Consider the following 20834-nt stretch of genomic DNA (forward strand, 5'->3'; position numbering starts at 1 on the left):
AGTCTTTTATCCTGTCCTTTAAGCACCAGATGTTACTCTGGTTTTGCTTCCATTTATTGTGAAGGGTTAAGCACTCTCTTGTTGCCAAATTGTCTTTTACTCATCTAAAATGAAAAAAAATTGTCAAGAATCTTCAAACACACTCCATATAGTTATGAGAAAATAAATAGAATATCTGGTGTATTATTCCTGATTATTTGCAAATTGTACTTGTTATGCATTTAATATGTATGTGACTTTATAAAAATGTCCCTGTGCTTTCCCTCTTAGAGCTCAGGCTTTATTTTCTAAAGTAGAAAAAGCCAGGAAAAGAGTTTTTAAATGGCCATTAAAATTCTTTGTCCTTTTCTACAGGCATTTGAAATAAGCCTAAATAAGTAAAAGAACTTCTGATAGTTTCTAAACTAAAACATATTGTGGAGCTTTGATATTCTTAACAGGATTTTGGTAGAGAGCCAGGTTAATTAACTTGTAAATAGCTAACTGATTTGTCCCAATGCCATGACTTAAAAATCCATCCTTTCCCCATTGATTTCAAATCACTGTTTTTATTTGGGTCAATTCTGATCTCTGTTCTGGTTTTGTGTCCAGTCTTTCCCCCACTAGTTCACATTGCAGGAAGAGTTCTCCTTTTAAAGGGAAAATGTAATCATGTCAACCCTCTGCTTACCTGTGTCAATGAATGAAGTCTTAGAATCAGGCTACAGATCCTCTGTCTGGCTGTGTCCTCCACTCAGGCCACCTTCCCCTCTCCCATCATGCTTCAGCCATGGTGATTTCATGGTTCCTCTTTGGAGAACCTGCTCTTTTTTTCTGTTGGTAATATTCTTTTCCCCATAGGTTAACAATAATTCAGCTAAATATCACTTTCTTAGGGAAGTCTTAACTCATCCTCAAGAATGGACTAGATCTGCCTGTTATACGGTCTCCAGTTTGATATATAGCTCCTTGAGTTTCTATAAATAGTCCTTTGTATAGTTACTCATTTACTACCTGTTTTCCCTATTAAACAGTAATTTCAAGAGAGCTTTATCTATTTTGATCACTGTTATAACCAGAGAACATGGCTCAGTGCCCTAGTATAGTAGATACTCATTAAGTATTTGTTGAATAAATGTAAGAGCATCTTCACATGACCTGTTGTTTAGCAAGAGGATGGCAATAATTAATTGCAACACAATGTGTTTTTAAATAAATTGTGTGTGTGTGTGTGTGTAAAATCTCCTCATGCAAAAGAGGGGAATCGGTACCAGTCCTGAGTGCTTGGCACTCAGGTCACCATATCCATTAGAGCCCAAAATGTAAAGAGGAGAGAAATTAGTGAAGGACCGTAAGTGATGGTAGAGCACACATGGTGCCACCAGCAGAGAGAAGCAGCATCCAAGCCAGACAGGAAATGATATTTTCCAAGGAGGTGACTGCTGAGAGCAGAAGGAAGAATAGGAATTAGTTGGACTGAGGTGGTGGTTGAGGGGATGGTAGAGTGACAGATGGAAGCAGGAGTACTCTAAGCTGAGGGAACAGCATGGACAACAGCCCATGGTGAGGGAGAGATGGCGTAGCAACAGGGCTCAGAGACGCAGAGGATAGTGGATAAAGGGAAGTGAGCCTGGGTCTTGTTAGCCAATTGAAAGATTTGGACTTCATCCAGTGGCTGGGGCGGGGGGGGTGCCACCGACAGTTTCAGTGAAGGTTTCAGAGAGGGCACGATCATATCTATGTTCTAGAAAGATCACGCTAATGACAGGGCCAAGAAGGTAGGCTATGGAGAAGGCAGCACGTTTCAGGGCCCCTAGCAGGTGCTAGAGTTGAGTCTCCTTTGGCCAGGATGTTGTCAGGGAGGGAGGGAAGAAGAGACAGTGGAGGAACCACCCTGTTCTGGCTTCTTCTCCTCACCAGGGCTGATCTGGAAGATTAGAATCCCGGGTGCTAGCAGAGCAGGCTCAGGTAGCCCCTGCCAGGTTCCAGCTCCTCCCTCTCCAACACTGTGGTCTGGGCAGGATGGGACATACCATAGTCTTCACGTGGTGAATTGTCTTTGTTCTGTATTTAGTGCAGGAGACCACGCAGGCCCAGAGTGACCTGGTGTTGCAAACAGTGCAGGACAAGGGCAACATGGAGCAGCAGGCCATTCTTGAGCTGCAAAAGAGGTTTGAAGCTGTAAGTGTAAACCCTGACCTCTTTCCCCAAGTATGTTTCTGGCTTTGTTACTAAGACCTTGAAAGATACCTTGAAAATTGCAAATTTTCAGCCAAAAACATAGGCCACCACAGGTCCCTTGGTAACAGGCCAGCATAGAGGCCAGATTCCTCCCCCAAGGTCCTCCGGCAGGATGTGGACCCTAGGGGTCCTGCTACAGGTACCGTGCTTCCCCTGTACAGTACCCAACAAGGGACAAGGTTTGGTTCTGCTGGCCCATCCTTGGTTTTGTTCACACATTTTATTGTACATTCTGAGTTGCACTGTCCATAACTCTCTGCTTTCTCACTGCCTCTCTTTAGAAACAAGCAGAGTTTATAGAAATGAAGTCCAACCTGCAGCGCCTTGAAGCTTTAGTTGCCCAGCAGAGTAAGGACTTCCAGCAGCTGTGTGAGCAGCTAAGCCAGCTGAATATGCCCAGTGTCCTAGCAGAGCTAAAGAGGCTGATCTCCGTCCCTCAGAGACCCCGGCATGTGAAAGACAGCACTTCCCAGACCTCCCCACCTCTGGCTCAGAGCCTCAGTTTCACCAGGCAGGACAAATATGCCTCTAAGGAACCAGTTACATGGCAGGCCCAGGCCCTCCCTGCTGCAAGCAACCTTAGTGTGGGCTCCCCGAGGCCGGGGGAATTTGGTGTCTGGGGTGAGGGAACACAGAGTGATGCTCTCCAAGAAGAGGCTGCACGGCCGGCACTTGGAACTGGCAAACAAAACAGGCAAATAAAGGACAAGGCAGTGCAGACTAACTGCCAGAATTGGGCTATTGCTAAAACAGGCTCCGAGAACCAAGGCTCTGGCATCCTGAGCCACACAGTTCCTGGTGACAGGGACCTGGTTTCCCAAGGAGCCTCGCAGCTTATATTCCTGGACTTGAACAATTTTGCAGCCAACATTAAGAACACCTGCCAGAAATGTCAAGCCAAAGGCATGTTTTCTTGTGACCCTTGTGAACAAATAATGGTGACTGAACAGAAAGGCAGAACTGTAGAAAGAGGGAGGAGAGGCAAGAAGCAGCAGCCCAGGAAAGCCCCCAGAGGCAGGCGCCTAGCCAGGAAGCAAGAACAAACCCCCAGCAAAACCTGTGCTTCCAATTCTAAATATTCTCAGCCTCCAGTTTCTGACCCACAGAGGCCCCTCCCTGGGCAGCAGGAACCCCTTACTCAGCCTCTGCATCTTCAGGGCCTCCGGAGCCCCACAAAGCCAGTCTGTCCTGCTCTGGGAGGAAGAGTCATGCCCAGTAAGACAGCAAGGGCTGTGCCAGGGAACCTCTTGCAGCTCAGCGGGCACTCTTCCCAAGACAACAGTTTGCTTTCTCACAGTTCCCAGGGGGACCACCAGATAAGCTGGTTCAGCGACCTCAGCCTCAGAAAAGAGCCCCCTCTCTGGAAGGAGCCAGGGAAGAACATGCTCTATGACCTGGGTTTTGATAGCAGCGATGATGGCTTCTGACCAGCCCGTAGTGACTTCAGCTGATGACTTATTGGTCTCAGCTAGAAAAATACCCCAGAACACTTTGGAAAGTCCCTGAAGCCTGCCTGGGACTCTCAGGGTCAGAGGCTGTGCTTGTGGGTGGGCAATGCAGAGATGGGGAGCAGATCTGGCATTCTGGGTGCCAGGTGCTGCCCATGACAGCGCATATGGGATAAATGCATCTTTATTAATGGGAATAAAACATGGAAGATGGTGGTGGTGAGAGCTGGGGCAACAGCCCGGGTGTGGGGCATCGGGAGAGGGTGCCGCCTTTGGTAGGAGGACTGCCTTCCCTATCGAATATCCAGCAGCAGAAGGGCTCTCACAAAGCTGTTGCTGTGGCAGCTTGACTCCCAAACACAACATTTTTGGACTTCAAAACATTTCCTTCACATGACCAATATCTTTCCGGGCCTCAGGACTTAAAAAAAATATATTATATAAAAATTGTTATTTTTGCTGCCACAGCATGTGCATTTTTTGGTCAATGGACATATTATAGGACATATTAAGTCAGAATTCTTGTGAATAGAGAAATAGTGTTAAAGCTGCCAGTATAAGAGAGGTGACCTGAATCAAACAATGCCCAGAGCAGCACTCTTTACAGCCACACAGTTCGATTTCTCTTCCTGGCTGTTTTCCCCTGTCCTGTTTTCAACCACTCTTTCAAACCTAATGAGGGCAGCTGTGGGCCCTGTATCATTTCTGGAGAGCAGTGGGCTTATATGAGACTTGGGCTTTCCATTTATAGCTTGCTAAAGTTTTTGAATTTTTGCAATATATATTTCTTTTGTAATATAAAATAAATCAAAAAATAAAGATAAAATGTTTAAAATCATATATGCTTTTTCTTTTAAGTTGATTGATCTCCCATCCATTTACTCAAGGAGATCAAATAGATAAGATGCTTACTATCTTTTTATTCCCTACACTTTTTTTCCCTACACTTCTAACAAGATGATTTTGAATAAACCACACCCTACTCAAACTGATTTTTTTGTTTTCTTCTTTTTCTTATGAAAGTAAAAATCCTCATGGATAGACAGCTTCCAGAATTTGCCCTTTTACAAGCCTCTACAGTAAATGACACTGGGGCCTCTGAGTGGACCATTATAAAAAGTAGTGGTTCTTGATTTCTTATTTTTATATTCTTTATTTTCAGGGGTATGTATCCCACAAAAATCTGGGAGAGTTTAATTTGCCTGCAAGAACTTTGGCAGGGGTACCAGGCACCAGCATAAGTGGTTTTCACTCTCACTTCCAGACCAAGGGCCTTCCGTGGTCTGTAGCCACAGGCAATGGCAGCAGCCACCCCCACGACCCCCACCAAGGCCAGGGAAGTGCAGACTCTGCCTCAGGCTGTCCTAGCCTCTCCTCTCCCTGTGGGTCTCACTGGATATCTGGTCCCCCCCTATCCCCCACCAGCCTCCACTGCCTCACCTGCCGGTTTTCTCTGCTTGTGCAAGGAAGGCAGGGAGGAAGGAGCCCAGCCACACAGAGGATTCCTTCCAGCCGTTCCCAGACTGACTACAGGTGGCTGCCCAGCAGTTCAGCATGCTTGTAGACTAGAGATCTGAATCTGGAAATGTTTTATTGCTCTAGGTTGAAATGTTTAATCATTTTAATTCAAAGTTGAAACTCTGTTGAGGGAACTCCACCAGTATTTATGACTGTGGCCTTCTCACTGAAGGGTCTGTTCAACTTTGAAATGCCAAAGCAGGACCCTCTGTTCTTTGATTCTGCTGTGTGTTATGAAATCCTGTATTTCTTCAGAAGTATTTCATTTTGTTTAAAGTCAAAGGTCAGGGTGACTCAGTGTTCCATGAGCTGGGTGTTTTTGTAGAATGAGCAGTAAATTTAACTCCTAACAAGGCTGGGTTAATTAAAATTATACTGCCTGTCTCTGGCAGTCATCAGGAAAGGATATTCTATTTCTTATTTTATTCCTAAGGTTTTTTTTTTTTTTAACTACTGTGTTCCTGCCAAATTTGGTGAGCATGACACAGCCCAGGCACGTCCCTGGAGCACACAACGTTTTTGGCTCTTTGGATGCTAATAGAGACGTATGTGGCTACACAGGGGCGGATGTGGTGGGAGGTCTGTTGGCCTCGGGCCCACCTAGGGGTTCCTCCCTCTGATACAACTCCAGCTACAGCCTGAGGATGGAAATGAAGCCAGCTGCAGCCCCTAATTGTCTTGACATTCGAGTATCAACTTAAATGTCACCTATAGAGAGGCCTTTTCCTGCCCTCTTCTGAAGGAGCTCGCCATACTCACTGCCCACACCCTTACCCTGTTTTAATTTTCTTCACACAGCTCCATCTGAAATGATGTATGAAATCACTATTTTTGTGCTTTGCCCACCTTACACAGTGGAATATAAACTCCAGAAGCAACAGCAGCATCTGCCTCATCCCTACTGTATCCTCAGCATCCTGGAGAGTGTCTGACACTTGATAAATACTTGCAGAGGGCAGGGATTGCTTGCTTATCATTCAAACTGCTCCTGGCAGCCTGTCCTGAAAGCTGGGTCTCTTGAGCATCTTTCTACAACTTCCCTTTTTTGTCTTTTGTTTCAGAAGTTGCAAAGGGCTCCTGATGAGGGTTCTGTAAGATGCCCATTCCTCTCTCCCAGGCCAGCTCCCACCTAAAGTGCCCATAAAACAACAGCCTTTTGCCCTCAAAAAAGATAGTTGCTTCCTACAAGGTTAGAGCAGTTCTGAAATTTTTCTTCATGCCAGGCTTTAGGCCAAAACTCTTCAACAAATCAGGCATTTTCGAACAGGCCTATCACAGAAAGTCCTTCCCCACTAGGATTGGAATCCACTGTCAAGTAGACTTCCTGAATAAAACTTTGTTCCCTCTATAAATATTTAGCTGGAACCTAAAATACTAATGTTCTCCCACGTACTCCAGGGAGAAAGCAAATTGCCAGAACCTCAGAATGTCCTGGGATGACAATCTTTTTAGTAACGACCATAATCAGGTGCAGCAGCCTCCCCGGTTTGCTTTCCTCATTCACCGGTCTTCACTGCCACATTAAATGTCTTGTGCCTCAGTTAGGTGAGGTACCACGGGGTACTGGGTGAGTCCCTGGCTGGCCATTCAAGAGGAGGGAGATTGGCTTTTTTTGCAAATCCTTTTCATCAATTTCTTTGATCCTTAACAGCTCACAACTCCTCCAGTTGCAGGATGGTGTTGCTGCCCTAGCAGCACATTCCTGGGTGCAAAGGCAGGAACAATCCCCTTGACCCCAAGGTTGTCTGTCTCCTTCCTCCAGGTCTCCTGACCCCTTGGAGTCTTCCCTGGGACTGGGGGGTCCAGGAGAATGCCAAGGAGCCAGGGCAGAGGGCGGGGGGTGGCTCTCCCATTTTCCTAGTAAGGGGAGCAGGAGGCATGGGGAAGAAACCCTGAGAAGGTTGGCTTGTGTGCCTGATTGTGCTGGCTGGAGCCACACAGAGACAGAGGCTTACTAACCACAGGGGCCCCCCAGAGCCCACCTGGCAAGAATACAGACTCCAGTCTTGACCCGTGTGGCTAGACAGCCACACCCAGGAATGTGAGGAACATCGCAATCCGGATGGGGCTGAGTGCAGGGTCACCGTTCCAGCCCTTGGACATCCTTGAATTATCCTCTTAAAAGAACTGTTGCTCTGCTCCCAGGGCTCAACTGTGACCTCCCCTCCTCGCTGGACCGTCACTCAGCATTCACTCATCTCTCCTTTTTCCTGTCCCTTCTTCCTTGGCTTTCCCACTCCCTCTGTCCCCCAGCCTCTCCTAGCTTCTACAGACCAGCTCCTGCCATAAGTATTGCTACAGAGGTTATCAGTCTGCATACAGAGATGGTTTCTAGTGACTTTGGCACCAACCCAGTGGGATGCATCCAGGGGACCTGGAAACTCCTCCTTATTGGACTAAATGGGCCCAGCTTCTCACATGCCTTGTGCTGTTGCTTGAACTTGCAGCTGGCGACTAGCAGGTTCCAAAGCTCCTATTTATTCTTGAAGCTGCCTTGTTTCTATTTTGATTCTGCTAATCCAAACTGCAGTTTGGTGTTTCCACGGAAACAATTCAGTGATTGTTTGGTTTGCCAAGATGAACTGCGGGGGAGAAAACCAAATGACGTAAAACATTTTTAGTTTCTCAAATATCAATGTCTCCCCAAGAAGTCTTTGGTCCCAGCTCTGTGCAAACCTGAGGAAGTTTTATTAAAATAAATGTTCTACGTTCCTGTTCTTCCTCCAGATAAATCCCTGGAGATCCACTTTCCAGACTCCTGCTCTGTGCAGATGAGCACACATCTGTCTGCTGCCCTGAAGTAGATGACAAAGGCAGGAAGGTCTCCTTTGGGCACCTTGGGGAGCAAGGGATACAGAGACAGGAGGCAGATGTCCCCAGGGAAGTAACCATGTGGCCACCCCTGCTACTCTGGGACTGGCATGCCAGAGGCTCAGGGCTCACCTGCTTGACTGAACAGCTGTGTTTCTACAGTGAGGAAAAGCTCCTCATTTAAGGATTCCAGGATGAATTAGCCCTTTGGAAAATCTGAATTTTCACATAACAGCTTTGCTAAAACAGAGGTATATTGGTCTCTCCAGCCAGGGATATCCTGAACCCTTCTCCCACCACACTCCGACCTCACGGGCTGCAGGCAGTCTCTGCTGCAGGCAATAAAAACTTTCTCATTCCAGTCCTGTAGGGCTAGGGCTGGATCCCCATTCCTAGCAGCCACTCCCTCTGCAAAACCTCTCCTGGGGAATGAGAAATGAGCTCTGAGAAACAGCTCGGGGACACCTAGAGCTTCCAGCCCTGAGAGTCCAGCACCCACAGGGAAGGGTGGGCCCCTCGTCAGCGCCCTGCTGAGCCCCCCCCACCCCCCCGCAGCAGGCCTGGGACCTGCCCCAGACCCCAGAAACTGTGATGGTCACCTCTGGGCAGGTGACAGCTGCTTGGTGGAGATGAGGGTTTTCAAAACAACTCTATCCCTGCGCACAGGGGAACAAGGTCGTAAGGAGAGTAGGGCTTGGCATGCAGCCGCCATTTCTCCTGCCCTCAGTGCCTGCGCCCCTCGCAGAGCTGCCAATGGCTTTGTGTTGGCAGAGCATCTGGAGGGTCATGACCCTCTGTGGTCAGTAGGAGCCACTATGAGGAGGGTCTAGGGAAGAATTTACCATTTAATGTGTCCACTGCAGATACATTAAAAAATACAGACAAAAAGAGGGGCGGGTATAGCTTAGTGGCAGAGCGCAGTGCTTAGCATGCACGAGGTTCTGGGTTCAATCCCTGGTACCTCCATTAAAAATAATAATAATAAATGAATAAACAAACCTAATTACCTCCCACCCCAAAAACAAAAAACAAACAAAAAAATACAGACAAAAAAATTACTTAAATCCTCCTTGTCCCTTCTCTAACAATTTTCTGCCCATGTGCTCACACACATCTCTCAAACTTGGGATCAACTACATAAAAAATTTTTTTAATTTTAGAATAACAGATTTACAGAAAAGTTGTAAAGATAATGAGTTCATATACACCTTTCACCCAGCTTCTTTTTGTCTTTTTAAATTTTTAAAAAAATTTTCACCCAGCTTCTCTTAATGTTAACATCTTGCATAACTGTGGCATATTTGTCAAAACTAAGAAATATTAACTAACCTTGAGACTTTATTTAGATCTCATCTGGTTTTTTTCCATTAATGTCCTCTTTCTGTTCCAGGATACAGTCCAGGATACCACATTGCATTTACCTCAGTGTTTGTCCACTGCTCTGAGGCAGTTTCTCATGCCCTTGACAGTCAGGAGTACTGGCCTGGTATCCTGCAGAATGCCCCCCAGTCTGGGTTTGTCTGATGGTCGTCTCCTGATTAGCTCAGGGATGAGGGTTTGGTAGGAACAGCACGGAAACAAAGTGCCTTTCTCATTGCACCTGCACAAAGGTGGGCGAGTGCACAGGACATCACTGCTGGCCCACCTTCGTCGTTGGTTACACGGTGTCTGCAGGCTCCTCCATGTCATCTACTAGCTTTCTCTTCCCTGCTCTAGTCCTGGGAAGCCAGGCACAAAGTCCAGCTCACCCTCAAGGGGTGGTGAGGCAGGGGCTGGGGGCTGGGGATTAAGCTCCATCTCCTCCATAGGAGAGTGTCCACATCAGCACGTGTTATTTAGAGAGCACTGCTGGGAGACCTGGATTTTTTGAGTATCAAGTAGCCAGACATCTCTCCATCCAGATGGCCCCTTCTCCCCACAGCGGGGTAGCAGAGGAGGCTGTGAGCATTTCCTCTCATTTGTTCCTGTCCTTCCTGCTCAGGAAGAAAACCCTCGTCCCCAGCTCTAGTCTGAGTACTTACTGAGGATGCCACCACCTGCAAGGAATGAGTGTCAGGTGGCCTGGGAAGAGCCTCTGGTTAGCTTGTCCTGCCCTCTACCCCAGACAGGGCAGTGGCGGTGGCTGTGCCTGCAGGGGAGGCCCGTCTAGCAAAGTGGCCAGAGGCTAGTTCTCAGGGTGCACAGGTGCCTGGTCTCGCAACACTAAGGAGTAAGTGCACGCAGGTCTCCAGACCTGCGGTGGAGGAGTGTTGCCAGCTCTGCGGCCTGCCCTGTGCTGGGTCTCTGGACTAAAATATGGCCTGGTAGGGTGTCTGAGGCCTCTGGGCCTTCCTCCCCAGCTCTTTGTTTTGGGCTTTGGGTCTTACAGCCCCCCTCACCAGCCCTCTCACCCACCTCCTCCCACATCAGCGTGGGAGGTGGGCAGTCCCTGAGACTCAGTTTCTGGGAGGCACCACGCCTTGCCCAACAGCTTATTAGGTTTCCTGGAAGAACATCATGGCTTTGAGAGATTTGTCCAAATAATTTCTAATGATGTCCTTTCTCTCTAGGGGTGGGGCTAGAGACAGCCCTGCTAAGTTTTTGCTGCTATGCTGACCTAAGAGGGCAGTCGCCTGATCCTTCCTTCATTCCCTTGTCCATTTGGCCCCAGCAGGGTCACTGTCATGGAAACCACCTGTAGCCTCCAAGGTGTCCAGGCCTGGAGTGGGATGGATGAGGCTCAGGATCTGGGCTTATCCCTCCCCTCCTCCCTCAGCTGAGGGCCCAGGTGTTGATGGGGGGGGTGTGGTAGGGAGGCCTCATGGGAATGTCCTGTTAGGAGGGGACCAGGGATACTGTCAGCCCCTTTGACACAAGTAGGAGGGTGGGAGGTCTTTGCAGAGGCCTTTGAGCTGGGCAGTGGCAGGGATGGAGGGACTGAGGGAAGGCTGGTCTGGACATGAGGGCATGGGGCACATGCAGGAGACAGGCAGCTCTATGTACAGAGCGTGCAAAAGTGGCAGACGGCCTGGGGCCAAGGTCCGTCTCAACACCATACAGGCTGAGCTGACCTAGAATGGGCTGGTCCTGGGGGTATGGAAAGCCCACCCTGGTTGTAGCCAATGTAATTTTTAAGGGGCCCATGGAAAAGAACACCAAGAGACCAACGGAGGCCCATGACCCGTACCTGCCTTGGGTACTGGGTATATTGAACATCAATCAAAAAAAAAAAAAAGAGAAAGGAAAGAAAGAAAGGATAGAAAGGAAAGAAGGAAAGAAAGGAAAGGAAGGAAAGAAAGGAAAGAAAAGAAAGGAAGGAAAGAAAGGAAGAAAGAAAGAAAGGAAGGAAGGAAGAGAGGGAGGGAGGGAGGAAGGGAGGAAGGAAGGAAGAAAAGAAACATTCAAGATGGCAAGAAAAGTGAGAGAAAAAAAACAACCCAACAACAATAAGAAACATTTTCAAAGCAAAAGAATTAAAAAAGAAAACAACAAAAAACCTGGGCTCTCAGCTCAAAAAGAGACACAACTAGAAGTTAAAAACATTGGGGTAATTCAGATTCTGCCAATTCTTTGAAGAATGTGGCCCCCAATGACGACTGACTGCTCTGCACAGGTGCCCCATCCTCAGTCTCCTGCTGTAAAAAGAATCAAAGCTGAAGTCAACCATCCTTACTCAATTTGGTATTTAAAAGAGGTCATCAAATTGTAGTCCTCTTCCAAGTCCAGAACAGTCTCCACGATATTGCGGTCATCGAAAGCCTGCTTGAAGCTGCCAGGGTCGGCATCCGAGGCCTCCTGAGGGCTCTCGTCCACCAGTAGGGCCCAGGCTTCCTCCTTGAAGGGTGAATCATCGCAGTGACCACACACGCGGTTCAACTCGTTTTCAAATTCTAGTTTTCCAGCCAATTCCTCAATAGTTCGAATGCTTGTATGGTCTTAAAAATAAAAACATTCAGCATTACAAATCCAGTGAGGGATTCTAAAGACATTCCAGGCACAAGTTATAAACCACAAATGGGCAGCCACCTCCTGAGACTGGGCAAGGCCACCGTTCGTGCCCCAGAGCCGGCGGGCTGCCAGATTTTAAGATGGGCCTCGTGCCCTCCTTCTAAGCCCAGGCATTTATTGACCCCAACCACCTGCCAGCCTCCAAGGAAGGTGTAATAGAGATGCCTGCACCTGTCCTGGCTCTCAGGGAACTCCCTGACCTGCAGGAATGACCAGACAGTGTAAGAAAAGTAGGATCTTTTGGGTAAGCAAAACACTGCCTGCCATCGGCAAGGCCCCTGCAAGGTGAGCGAAGGTGGTGATCACTTCCATTCACCTCCTGGAGCTACTGGAGGAGACCTAGTTCACCAAAGCGGTGGACTGGAAGGGGTCCTGCTTTATGGCCTTGGGCAAGTACCTCCCCTCACCAGGCCTCCTTCCATCCTCAAAACCTGGAGACCCTTCAGAGCCAACAGCTTCAGACAGCCCCCACGGCGATGTGCATATCCCTTAATTAGGAGCCTTCTGTCCACTGTGTAGTGTGTCACTTTAAAATAGGGCTCACATAGTTCACACACAGAATATACAGGTGTATGTGTAGAAAAAATGTGACAGGATGCACATCACTGTGTTAATAGTGGCTGTCTCTGTGGTGGAATTACAGGGGAGCTTCTGCCTTCTAACCTTGTGTCTAACCTTGTATTACCCACCCCAGCTGGACCACTCCCCCACCCCATCTTCGCCTATGTTCTGTTTCCTTCAGAACTAAGCTCAACCCAGGGGGCTGCTGTCCCTGGCCTCCAGGGATTCGCTCTAAGCGTACATTTATGAAATGACCCGGTTGATGTGTGAGCCCTCAGCTCGTGAGGGCTCTAAGCACAGAGCCTGCCGTGAGCAAAACAAATCTACCAAATCAATGGATGAGAAATAAGTCTGGTCTTTTTATAACACACTTCCTGACTCGGAGCCTGTGTGCAGGACCTGTCCTCCCAGGGAGAGGATGGACTGGCCCTCTGTACTCACCGATCATATCAAGCAGATCCTTTGTGACCTCATGGCTAGAACTGCTGAGTGGCAGGTTTGAATCAACCTTCAAATCTTTCTCCGTATCTTTCCTGCAGCCCCCAAGTGAAAAGAAAAAGGTGGGGCATTAGATCCTCTTTCAAGAAAATACTGGAGGGGAACTCAGTGTTAGATAATCTTAAAGACAAAACGGGTAACTTTAAACTGTCGTTTATGCTGTGATTAGAGGACAACTGGGAACCGCTAAATCAGGGAGGTTGACTAATAGCCTCATCAGAACGACTCATGAGCATCGGATTGCCCATTAGTGTCTGTGAACACCAGCATAAATATTTGTAGAATTGAAACAATTAAATGGCTTCTTCAGTCTCTGTCTACAGGACAGCTGTGACGGCAGGACCTTGAAGTTTCAGCCCACATGGTCCTCCTTGCCCCAAATCAAGATGTCTAGAACCAGGCAGTTTACAGCTACCTGGGAGAAAAAAAGGTCTAACGGAGACCTTATCCCAGGGAAAATCTTAAAAGCTCCTGGGTGGGGAAGGGGAGCAGAAGCAAGGATGAAGTCATGAAGCAGGGCCCAGCTATTCAACAGCCTCTCCCCAGAGGGGACAAAAAACACTGGAGTAAAGTGACTTCTAAAATCAGGTTAACACTCACTACCCCTGTCAGTACTGCAGTGGTTTCCATGACTGGTGAGACATCCTAGCCCTTAATACACACACACACTCAGACACACACACACGTTCCTAAGCCAGATTTAGGATCTTCGATAGTTTTTTTTCAGATATGAGACCCCCTGATGTAGCTATTAACCTATCAGATTGGAGTCACCTTAGACTGTCTTTTTTCCAGTTCTCCCCATCTCCTGCAGCTCTCCAAAACTGCCTTTCAGGTGCCAAAATGGAGGAATGCATCAGGATGTTTTCCTTGCTGGTCAGAGGTTTTCTTTGGGGGCAGAAAGTGTGTGGCTTGGCATTCACGGGACCATGGTTTGGCGCAAAGGTAGGGCTCCCGTTCTCGGGAGTACAGTGAAAAGGAGAGGAGGGAGCCGCAGAGGAGCAGGCTGCCAGCGGGTGCCTCCTGCAGAGGAGCCGGTGCGCAGGGAGCGGGGTGGAAAGCGGCGCTGTGTCCAGCTCCAGCCCCTGCCGGCCTGAGCACTCCTGGGAATGACTGACTCCTTCAAAGGCTCGGTCAATGGCTGCAGTCAGCTCCTTTCTGCATCTTCTCAGTTTTTCAGACATGTCTTTATTATGTAATACACTGGAAATGGAGAGCAACGCGAGAATAATGTGACAGATGAGGTTGCAAACCACTCCCGATTGGGGCATTTGCCACGATTTCCTTGCGCTTGAGCCACACCACGGGCCAGGGAGCAGGGGGACCCACACTCCAGCCGCTTTCCTCCCCGGCGGTGGGGTGTTGGGTGAGACCCGCAGTTTTCCGGAGGGAGGAACCAGGATCCCGCCCGAGCGCCCGGGCCACCGGCCCTCTTCCCTCGGCTCCCACGCCCGCCCGCCCCTCAGCCCTGCCCGCAACCCACTCGCAACCCGCTCGGCTCTCAAGCCGCTGACCCGGCCCCACCCTGCGCCCGGCCGGCCCTCGATGACCGCGCGTCCTCACCGAGCAGCGCGACCACACCGCCGACCCCGCCAACGGTCGCCGCGCGACCCGAGCGATCGCCAGTGCCCCCCCCCCCGGGCCCAACCCCCACGGCTCGGGTTAAAGGTCAGACCAAAAAAGCCCGAACGACCCGGCTCTTTGAACCCACGCAGCGCGAAGGCAGCGCGGCCTCGCGTGGGTGGGGGTGCGACAGGGACAAGTGTGGGGAGGCCAGGCCGCCGAGAACCGGCTGGAGGGGCGGGGACCTCACTTGTAACCAAGTCAGCAGCCAGAGCGGGAGCCCTTTTCAAGCCCAGGAAGGTTCCGTTCTCAAGCCAACATGGAGAGAAACCACTGCATGGGACACAGTACCTAGCGGTTTCCTGTACGGACTTCTTTTAGGTGAGATCTAATCAAAGTTCCACTTGGTATCCCACTGTCTCAATTCATCAAGGATAGTGGGGGCATGACAACTGCTAGGCTCCCCTGAGACCGAGGGCCAGGAAACCCCAACACCAAGTACCTTCATTTCATTAGGGGGAAGAAGGCTGGAAAGATGACTCAAAGGGAAACAGAAATGGGCTTCAGTGGCTAATTTTTAGGGAAATATAATCCCATCTCAGTGCACAGCAAGGGAGGAGACGACATCAAATTTACTCGAGGCTTGGTTTACTGTGGGCAGACTACCAGGGGGACCAGCAATCAGCACCAGAATCAGAAATCCAGGGACTCAGGGCAGCCTGCCCCAGGTCTTCACAGCCACGCTGAGCTCAATTACAGCGTGTCCCTCTTCATTCTTTGGAATCCATCAGACATCCTCCACTGTGTGCCCCCACCCCTGATCCCCACTTTCCAGCTCCACAGCTTTTACAGAAACTTCTCACCACCTGTATAAAAAAAATAATAATTCAGCCTCTTGACATAACCCTTCTGAGCAAACAGGGTCTTTTTTTTTTCTTCTGCTCATAAAAGAAGGAAATTTCCTCATCTGGTTTTTAGATGGAACACTAGCAGTCTTCAATGTCAAAGATGTTCTCCGGGGGGGATTACACTGGTGCTGTGGTGCAGGGTCACCGAGGCAGATCAGTTGGTGTCCATGCTGCAAGCCTCATCATCCCCCCGGCCCTGCTGTGAGCTTCCTGGTCTTGTCCCACCATCAGAGGATCCAGGAAAACTGAGTGAAGGTGTCTTATAAAATTCATCATCTCGACGCTGATAAAACAGCACGTAAGCTGCTTTTGTCTAAAACACAAGAAGGGAAAGTCCATTCACTGGTTGGAAAAATCACTCACTCCCCTCCTAGTTCTTCTCGTACTGTTCAGATCACACCACTCTTGGGGATCCGCCATCTTGCCCTGTGCACCCACATACAGGGGTGACAGCAAGGACCCTTCCACCTGAGGCTGGCTCATGCTGACCCTGCCCAGGGAGTGGGGACAAGCAGGGGCCCTGTGACAGACCCTGAGGAGAGCTGAGTGTCTCATTTAGGAAGGGTTGGGAAGGAATGGCAGCCGACTCTCTCTGCCACACCCAGCTCCCACTGCCCCAGCAGAATGACAAAATGACCAGCTAGCCCAGGAGACTCTTCCCAGTTCTAATCCCTAAAGGTAAGAACAGGAACTAGGTATTAGGGCCTACTCACCACTATCTGATCCTCAGAGGCCAGGGACACATTGCTATCATCAAAGTAATACCACTTCCCGTTCAGTTTGTTCTTCGCGTATGCAGTGTCTGCCAAATCAACAGAGAATACCCAATAGTCACCGGAGAGCTAACCTGGCTAGTTCATTAGGCTGGCACTCAACAGCAACAAAACTCCAAAAAATGAAACAGAGTCTGAAATTTAAAGTAATTTACATCTTATGTCCTAACAACCCAAAGATAACTCATACTTTAAAAAAAAAATCTCTTCCTTCTCAAAAAGACACTTAAAGGGTAAAAATGGAGCTGCCAGGGATCAAGGTTTTAAACAGCAATTTTGGAAAACTAATCCAAAAAACAGAGGAATCCACTGTCAATCTTCATGGTGGCTAAGAATACTTGAGCCGGAGATCCACAAAAGGAGCTGCCACTGTAAGATTTAAGCAAAACAACAGTTCTCAAAAACACGCCAAGTCAAACTCCCCCACTTCATCCGGGCAGATGGCTGGCTACTACTGCCTCTCACTCCCTCTGGAGCCTGTGGGGTAATCCCAGTGAGGGATACACTGGGTGTCTGGGTTTGCAGAGCTGGGATGTGGACAAGAAAACTTAAATTTATCTTCCTCGAAAACGATGAGTCAAGAGTCTGTGGCTGGGTAACAATTCCTCACATTGGTCCAAGCGTTCCACACAGCCAACACTTCCGGTTTTGATTTTATAGTATTTCCAAGCAGGATGTGTTTACAACAGCAATCCCAGCAGCAATGTCCAATTCCTGCTCCACCCAGACTCTAAAGACAGAATCAAATGAAGATCTGGTTTCTAGTCTCAACCTGCTGTGTGGCTTTGGTAAACTGTTTAACCATTCCTCACTGTAACATCTACTGTACCAAGTGAAGGTGAAAGTACAGGTGACAGAGGAGGTGCCAAGAGCCTGTCCCCACTGTCTGTGCTTGGTATTAACATTGGCAATCTTGGTGTTAGACAACTACATACCTAATGTCGGCCCTTACACAACCAGCCTAATCTCCTGGATGAGAAAACTGAAACATACAGAGGCTAAGAAACTTGCCCAAGTAGAATGTTTATGTGTTGAAGTAGCAATTTAAAGTGAATACATCTGTCCAGTATTATACGAACACAGAGATCAAAATTAACTTTGGGAGAAAAAGTTGCAGAGAACTAAATGCTGCAGGATGTGACGTGATCAGACTGCTAACAGCCACTCCAGCAGAGCCCCAAATTCAAACAGGCACAGTCCTCTCCTACAGCTAGATGGTAGCCATGTGAGCAAGTTATAGCCGATGAGATGTATATAGCGGAGTTGAGAGGGACTTCTGCTTAAAAGGGAAGGTCGTGCTCTTTTTTCCCTGTTGTTCTGATGGCCTGGAATGTAAACCTGAGGGTTGGAGACTGAGCAGCCATTAGAGCCAGGAGGTGATATGGTACGAATGGAGAGGCAGGAGAAGAGACTGTTGGGCCAACAGAAGCTTATCAGCATAGGGGAGAAGACGGGGGTTTAGGGAAGTTCCATAATCCACTGTGACACTGCACAGAACTAACACCTCATGGTGTCATCTCCTGTGGTCCTGACAGTGGGTGTAGTGGCATTTATCATGGTGCAGATGCAACAGAGGAGACATGAGGAAACCCAGCTTCTCACTCCGATACCACTAACACCTTTCTGTAAACAAGTAACAAAATATACTAGGTCTTTTTATAATAAAAGTAATCCTACACATTATAGAAATCTTGGAAAAAAAATGAATAAAAAGAAAAAAGCAAAATCAGCATTTTGGTATCTCTCCTTCTAGGCTTTCCTCCCTCCTATCATAGTTTGTCTTTTGATTTAATGTAGTTGTGACACTACCTTCTATAATGATGTAATTTTGTGTAACGGTTTTCACTTACCATATCGCAGGCATTTCCCCATGTTATTATTAATTTTATCTTGCAATGGCTGTGATCTCTTCCACCAAGCAGACGGACAGTAGTGCCAACTGCTGATCACCAACACTGTCCCTAATTTTCCACTATTATACATAGGTGAGTATCTCTGCATATAAAGCTTTTTCCCTAAGTCATTTCCTTAGGATAGATTCCCAGAGGTGGGTTACTGGATTAAAGAATATGAACCACTATCCCACCAAAAAATGGAGGGGCAGCAGTATGGAAAACCCTGAAACCCGAGGCCCCGGGGAGCTGTGTAAGTCAAGTGCTTAGGGCAATGCCTGGCACACAGGGAGAGGCTGGTGAAAGATGACTGGCCGAGGGCACTTCAACATCTCAGAAGGAAGCAGATGTCTGTACTTACAGTGGCCAACCCCCATGGCTCCATAATGATTGGACACGGCAATGAGGTCGTACACATAAGGCCTTGCTGACAGGTCACAGACAAACTCCGACATGTTCAGAGCTCTGGGCACAGAAACCAAAAACAGCCCTTCAGTACATTAAACTCAGAGAAAGAAGTCGGAGCAACCCAGCAACCCCTCTCATGCAACAGGCTACAATACAGGGAGGCACTCAGGAACGAACTGCAGAAGGAATGAATGAACAGACCAGGCAGAAGGGGCCCTGGGGTTTTGTTCTGACCACTGATACATTCCAATAGAAGTAAGAAGCCCCCTGGTAACTCCAGCGCCAGACCTAACGGCAAGGAAGGGCTCTGGGCGCAGACCCGACGGCTGCAGCAACGATACAGAAATGGCTGTAACTATCAAAATTTAAGCTAAATACCAAAACAGGCCCCAGAAAACTTTTTTCCTACTATTTTATTTTGAAAATTTCAAACACACAGAAAAAGAAAAAAGAAAATTTCAAACACATAGAAGAATTTTACAACAAATACCTATATACCCACCACCTAAGTTCTCCCACTGACATGTCTATACTTCCTGTATCTATCTACCTACTCTTCCCAGCCCCAAAACATTTTTAAATCTGCATTTTGTGGAGGAATGCCTACCTTGTTGACTTACTTTCCTGTGTCACTTACACCCTGTGGCCTGGCACCTGAGAGGACACCGGCAGCCAGTTCCAGTCTCTACCCTGGGGGTATGACTGTGGTGGATCTGTACCCCCATATGTGGCCCCCAATAATCCAATTCTCCCCAGCAGATTACTCTCTGGTTCCTTGTCCCCCTGCATTAATGAGATGCAGCATGTCCTTGTGCTGACCTGCTGAGCCCTGGCTCCCTGGGCCCCATGATGGGTGGGAAAACCAGTGCAGTTAGGGGGCATGAGGGACTCGAGAGGGAAGTGCTTCTACTGGAGAACGTGGGAGGATGCGGTGGGAGTGGGGGTGGGGTGGGAATGAGCCACAGTCTAACCTCCCGGAGCCCAGCACCACACATCTTAATGTAAAGTCTTTGGTAGCAAAACCCTCAGCCAATCAGTGCCTAGATTGCCTGCCTGTTTTTTAATTTTCCTAATAACACTGAGGCCCAGGGACCCACCTGACTGGGAATTCCACGACTGTATCAAGCTTATCCCTCCAGTATCTATTGTAGGAGAAACGTTTGAGGTGGACCACCAGGATCTTTGGCAAGGACCATAGGTCAAACTTCTTTGTGGCCTGTTGATGCTTCTTGCAGTTCGGACAGTACCTGAAGAGATAAGAGAAACCTCAGCTTAGTGGGGAGGCAGGGAGCCGGTGCCGCCTGGGCACTCAGACACAGAGACTTCAGGGCAGGGAGGTCCCTACGCCACCTTCCAAAACAGAGTGATGGCTTTCTTTGTCTGGAAAACACAGTTCACAGAGGAAGACTTGTGTTGCAGGGTCAGCCACGTAAAAAAGTGACATGTCAAAATGCAAAGGGTTTTTGTGTCCACAGACGGTCCCAGCAGATCTCAGAGTCCCGGGGTGCATGGGTGCCCCTGCCCAGAGCAGGGAGCTGCATACCAGGGGTCATGCTCCCCAAGGGTCTCCATGGTGGTGAAGAGCTCGATGCAGTCTCTCAGGGCCACTGCCGTCTTCTTCTTCTTCTGAGGCTGCAACATGCTAACGTGCTTCTCGTAGACCTGTGAGGAACAAAGCGCTGAGTTCCGCTGAGGAAACAAGATCTCAGCAGGCTGAGCCACAACCTCATGAGCTCTTACACCTGGAATATAATGTACTTTCTGGAGCCTCTGAACACATAATGACAAAATCTTTACGTGCTTTTTATTCTCAGCCTAAAATGTAAGTCGTTAAGTTGCTGTGGAACTTGTGAAAGTGACCCTAATACACACCCCAGACCAAGAATCCTAAGCGACCTACCTCAGATTCTTGCTCATTATAATAACGGCTCCGGGTCTCACTGTCCCAGTCGATGGCTAGTGTGGATCCAGCTGTGGAGCAGGACCAAAGTGTCACTCATTACTGAATGGCCAGCAACAGGAGGGGCTCCCCAGGTGACAGCAATGAGAAGGACCACCCTCAGGCTGCGCCATCAACATCTGCTCACCCATCACCCACCACTGCCAAGAGCGATGCTCTGCCTTGAGGCAGCCAACTCTGAACCTCTGGGTCCCCAAATCCTTTGGCAAAGATTTCCTCAATGCTTCAGATACACTCCAAAGGCACTAACTATACAGAATTCTGAAAGGGCACAGGTCAAGATGGAG

At 48.6% G+C, this 20834-nt stretch overlaps 3 protein-coding genes across 5 annotated transcripts in view; 1 reads left to right on the forward strand and 2 right to left on the reverse strand.

The window, feature by feature from the left end:
- The window catches only part of IHO1 (interactor of HORMAD1 1), a 34015-nt gene extending 29507 nt beyond the window's left edge, over positions 1-4508 (forward strand). For both annotated transcript variants that reach the window (XM_006196293.3, XM_072941315.1), the window contains exons 8-9: positions 2054-2160; positions 2502-4508. In XM_006196293.3, coding sequence (XP_006196355.1) covers positions 2054-2160; positions 2502-3647 — 1253 coding nt within the window. In that variant the 3' untranslated portion in view covers positions 3648-4508. The remainder of the gene's footprint in view (positions 1-2053; positions 2161-2501) is intronic.
- On the reverse strand, positions 529-14487 carry C17H3orf62 (chromosome 17 C3orf62 homolog). The gene is made up of 5 exons (XM_006196294.4): positions 13818-14487; positions 12987-13078; positions 9327-11911; positions 7609-7768; positions 529-2139 (listed from the first exon to the last, which is right to left on the reverse strand). Exons 1-3 carry the CDS (start codon positions 14312-14314, stop codon positions 11646-11648), a joined length of 855 nt encoding a protein of 284 aa, XP_006196356.2. The 5' UTR covers positions 14315-14487; the 3' UTR covers positions 529-2139; positions 7609-7768; positions 9327-11645.
- Positions 14488-15237: 750 nt separating this feature from the next.
- USP4 (ubiquitin specific peptidase 4) overlaps positions 15238-20834 on the reverse strand; it is a 33830-nt gene continuing 28233 nt past the window's right edge. For both annotated transcript variants that reach the window (XM_006196295.3, XM_006196296.4), the window contains 6 exons: positions 20488-20558; positions 20131-20249; positions 19685-19834; positions 18541-18644; positions 16228-16316; positions 15238-15827 (listed from right to left, as the gene is read on the reverse strand). In XM_006196295.3, the coding sequence (XP_006196357.1) occupies positions 15669-15827; positions 16228-16316; positions 18541-18644; positions 19685-19834; positions 20131-20249; positions 20488-20558 (692 nt within the window). In that variant the 3' untranslated portion in view covers positions 15238-15668. The remainder of the gene's footprint in view (positions 15828-16227; positions 16317-18540; positions 18645-19684; positions 19835-20130; positions 20250-20487; positions 20559-20834) is intronic.

This window comes from Vicugna pacos, chromosome 17, assembly GCF_048564905.1.
Source record: "Vicugna pacos chromosome 17, VicPac4, whole genome shotgun sequence".
NCBI classification, from domain to species: domain Eukaryota; kingdom Metazoa; phylum Chordata; class Mammalia; order Artiodactyla; family Camelidae; genus Vicugna; species Vicugna pacos.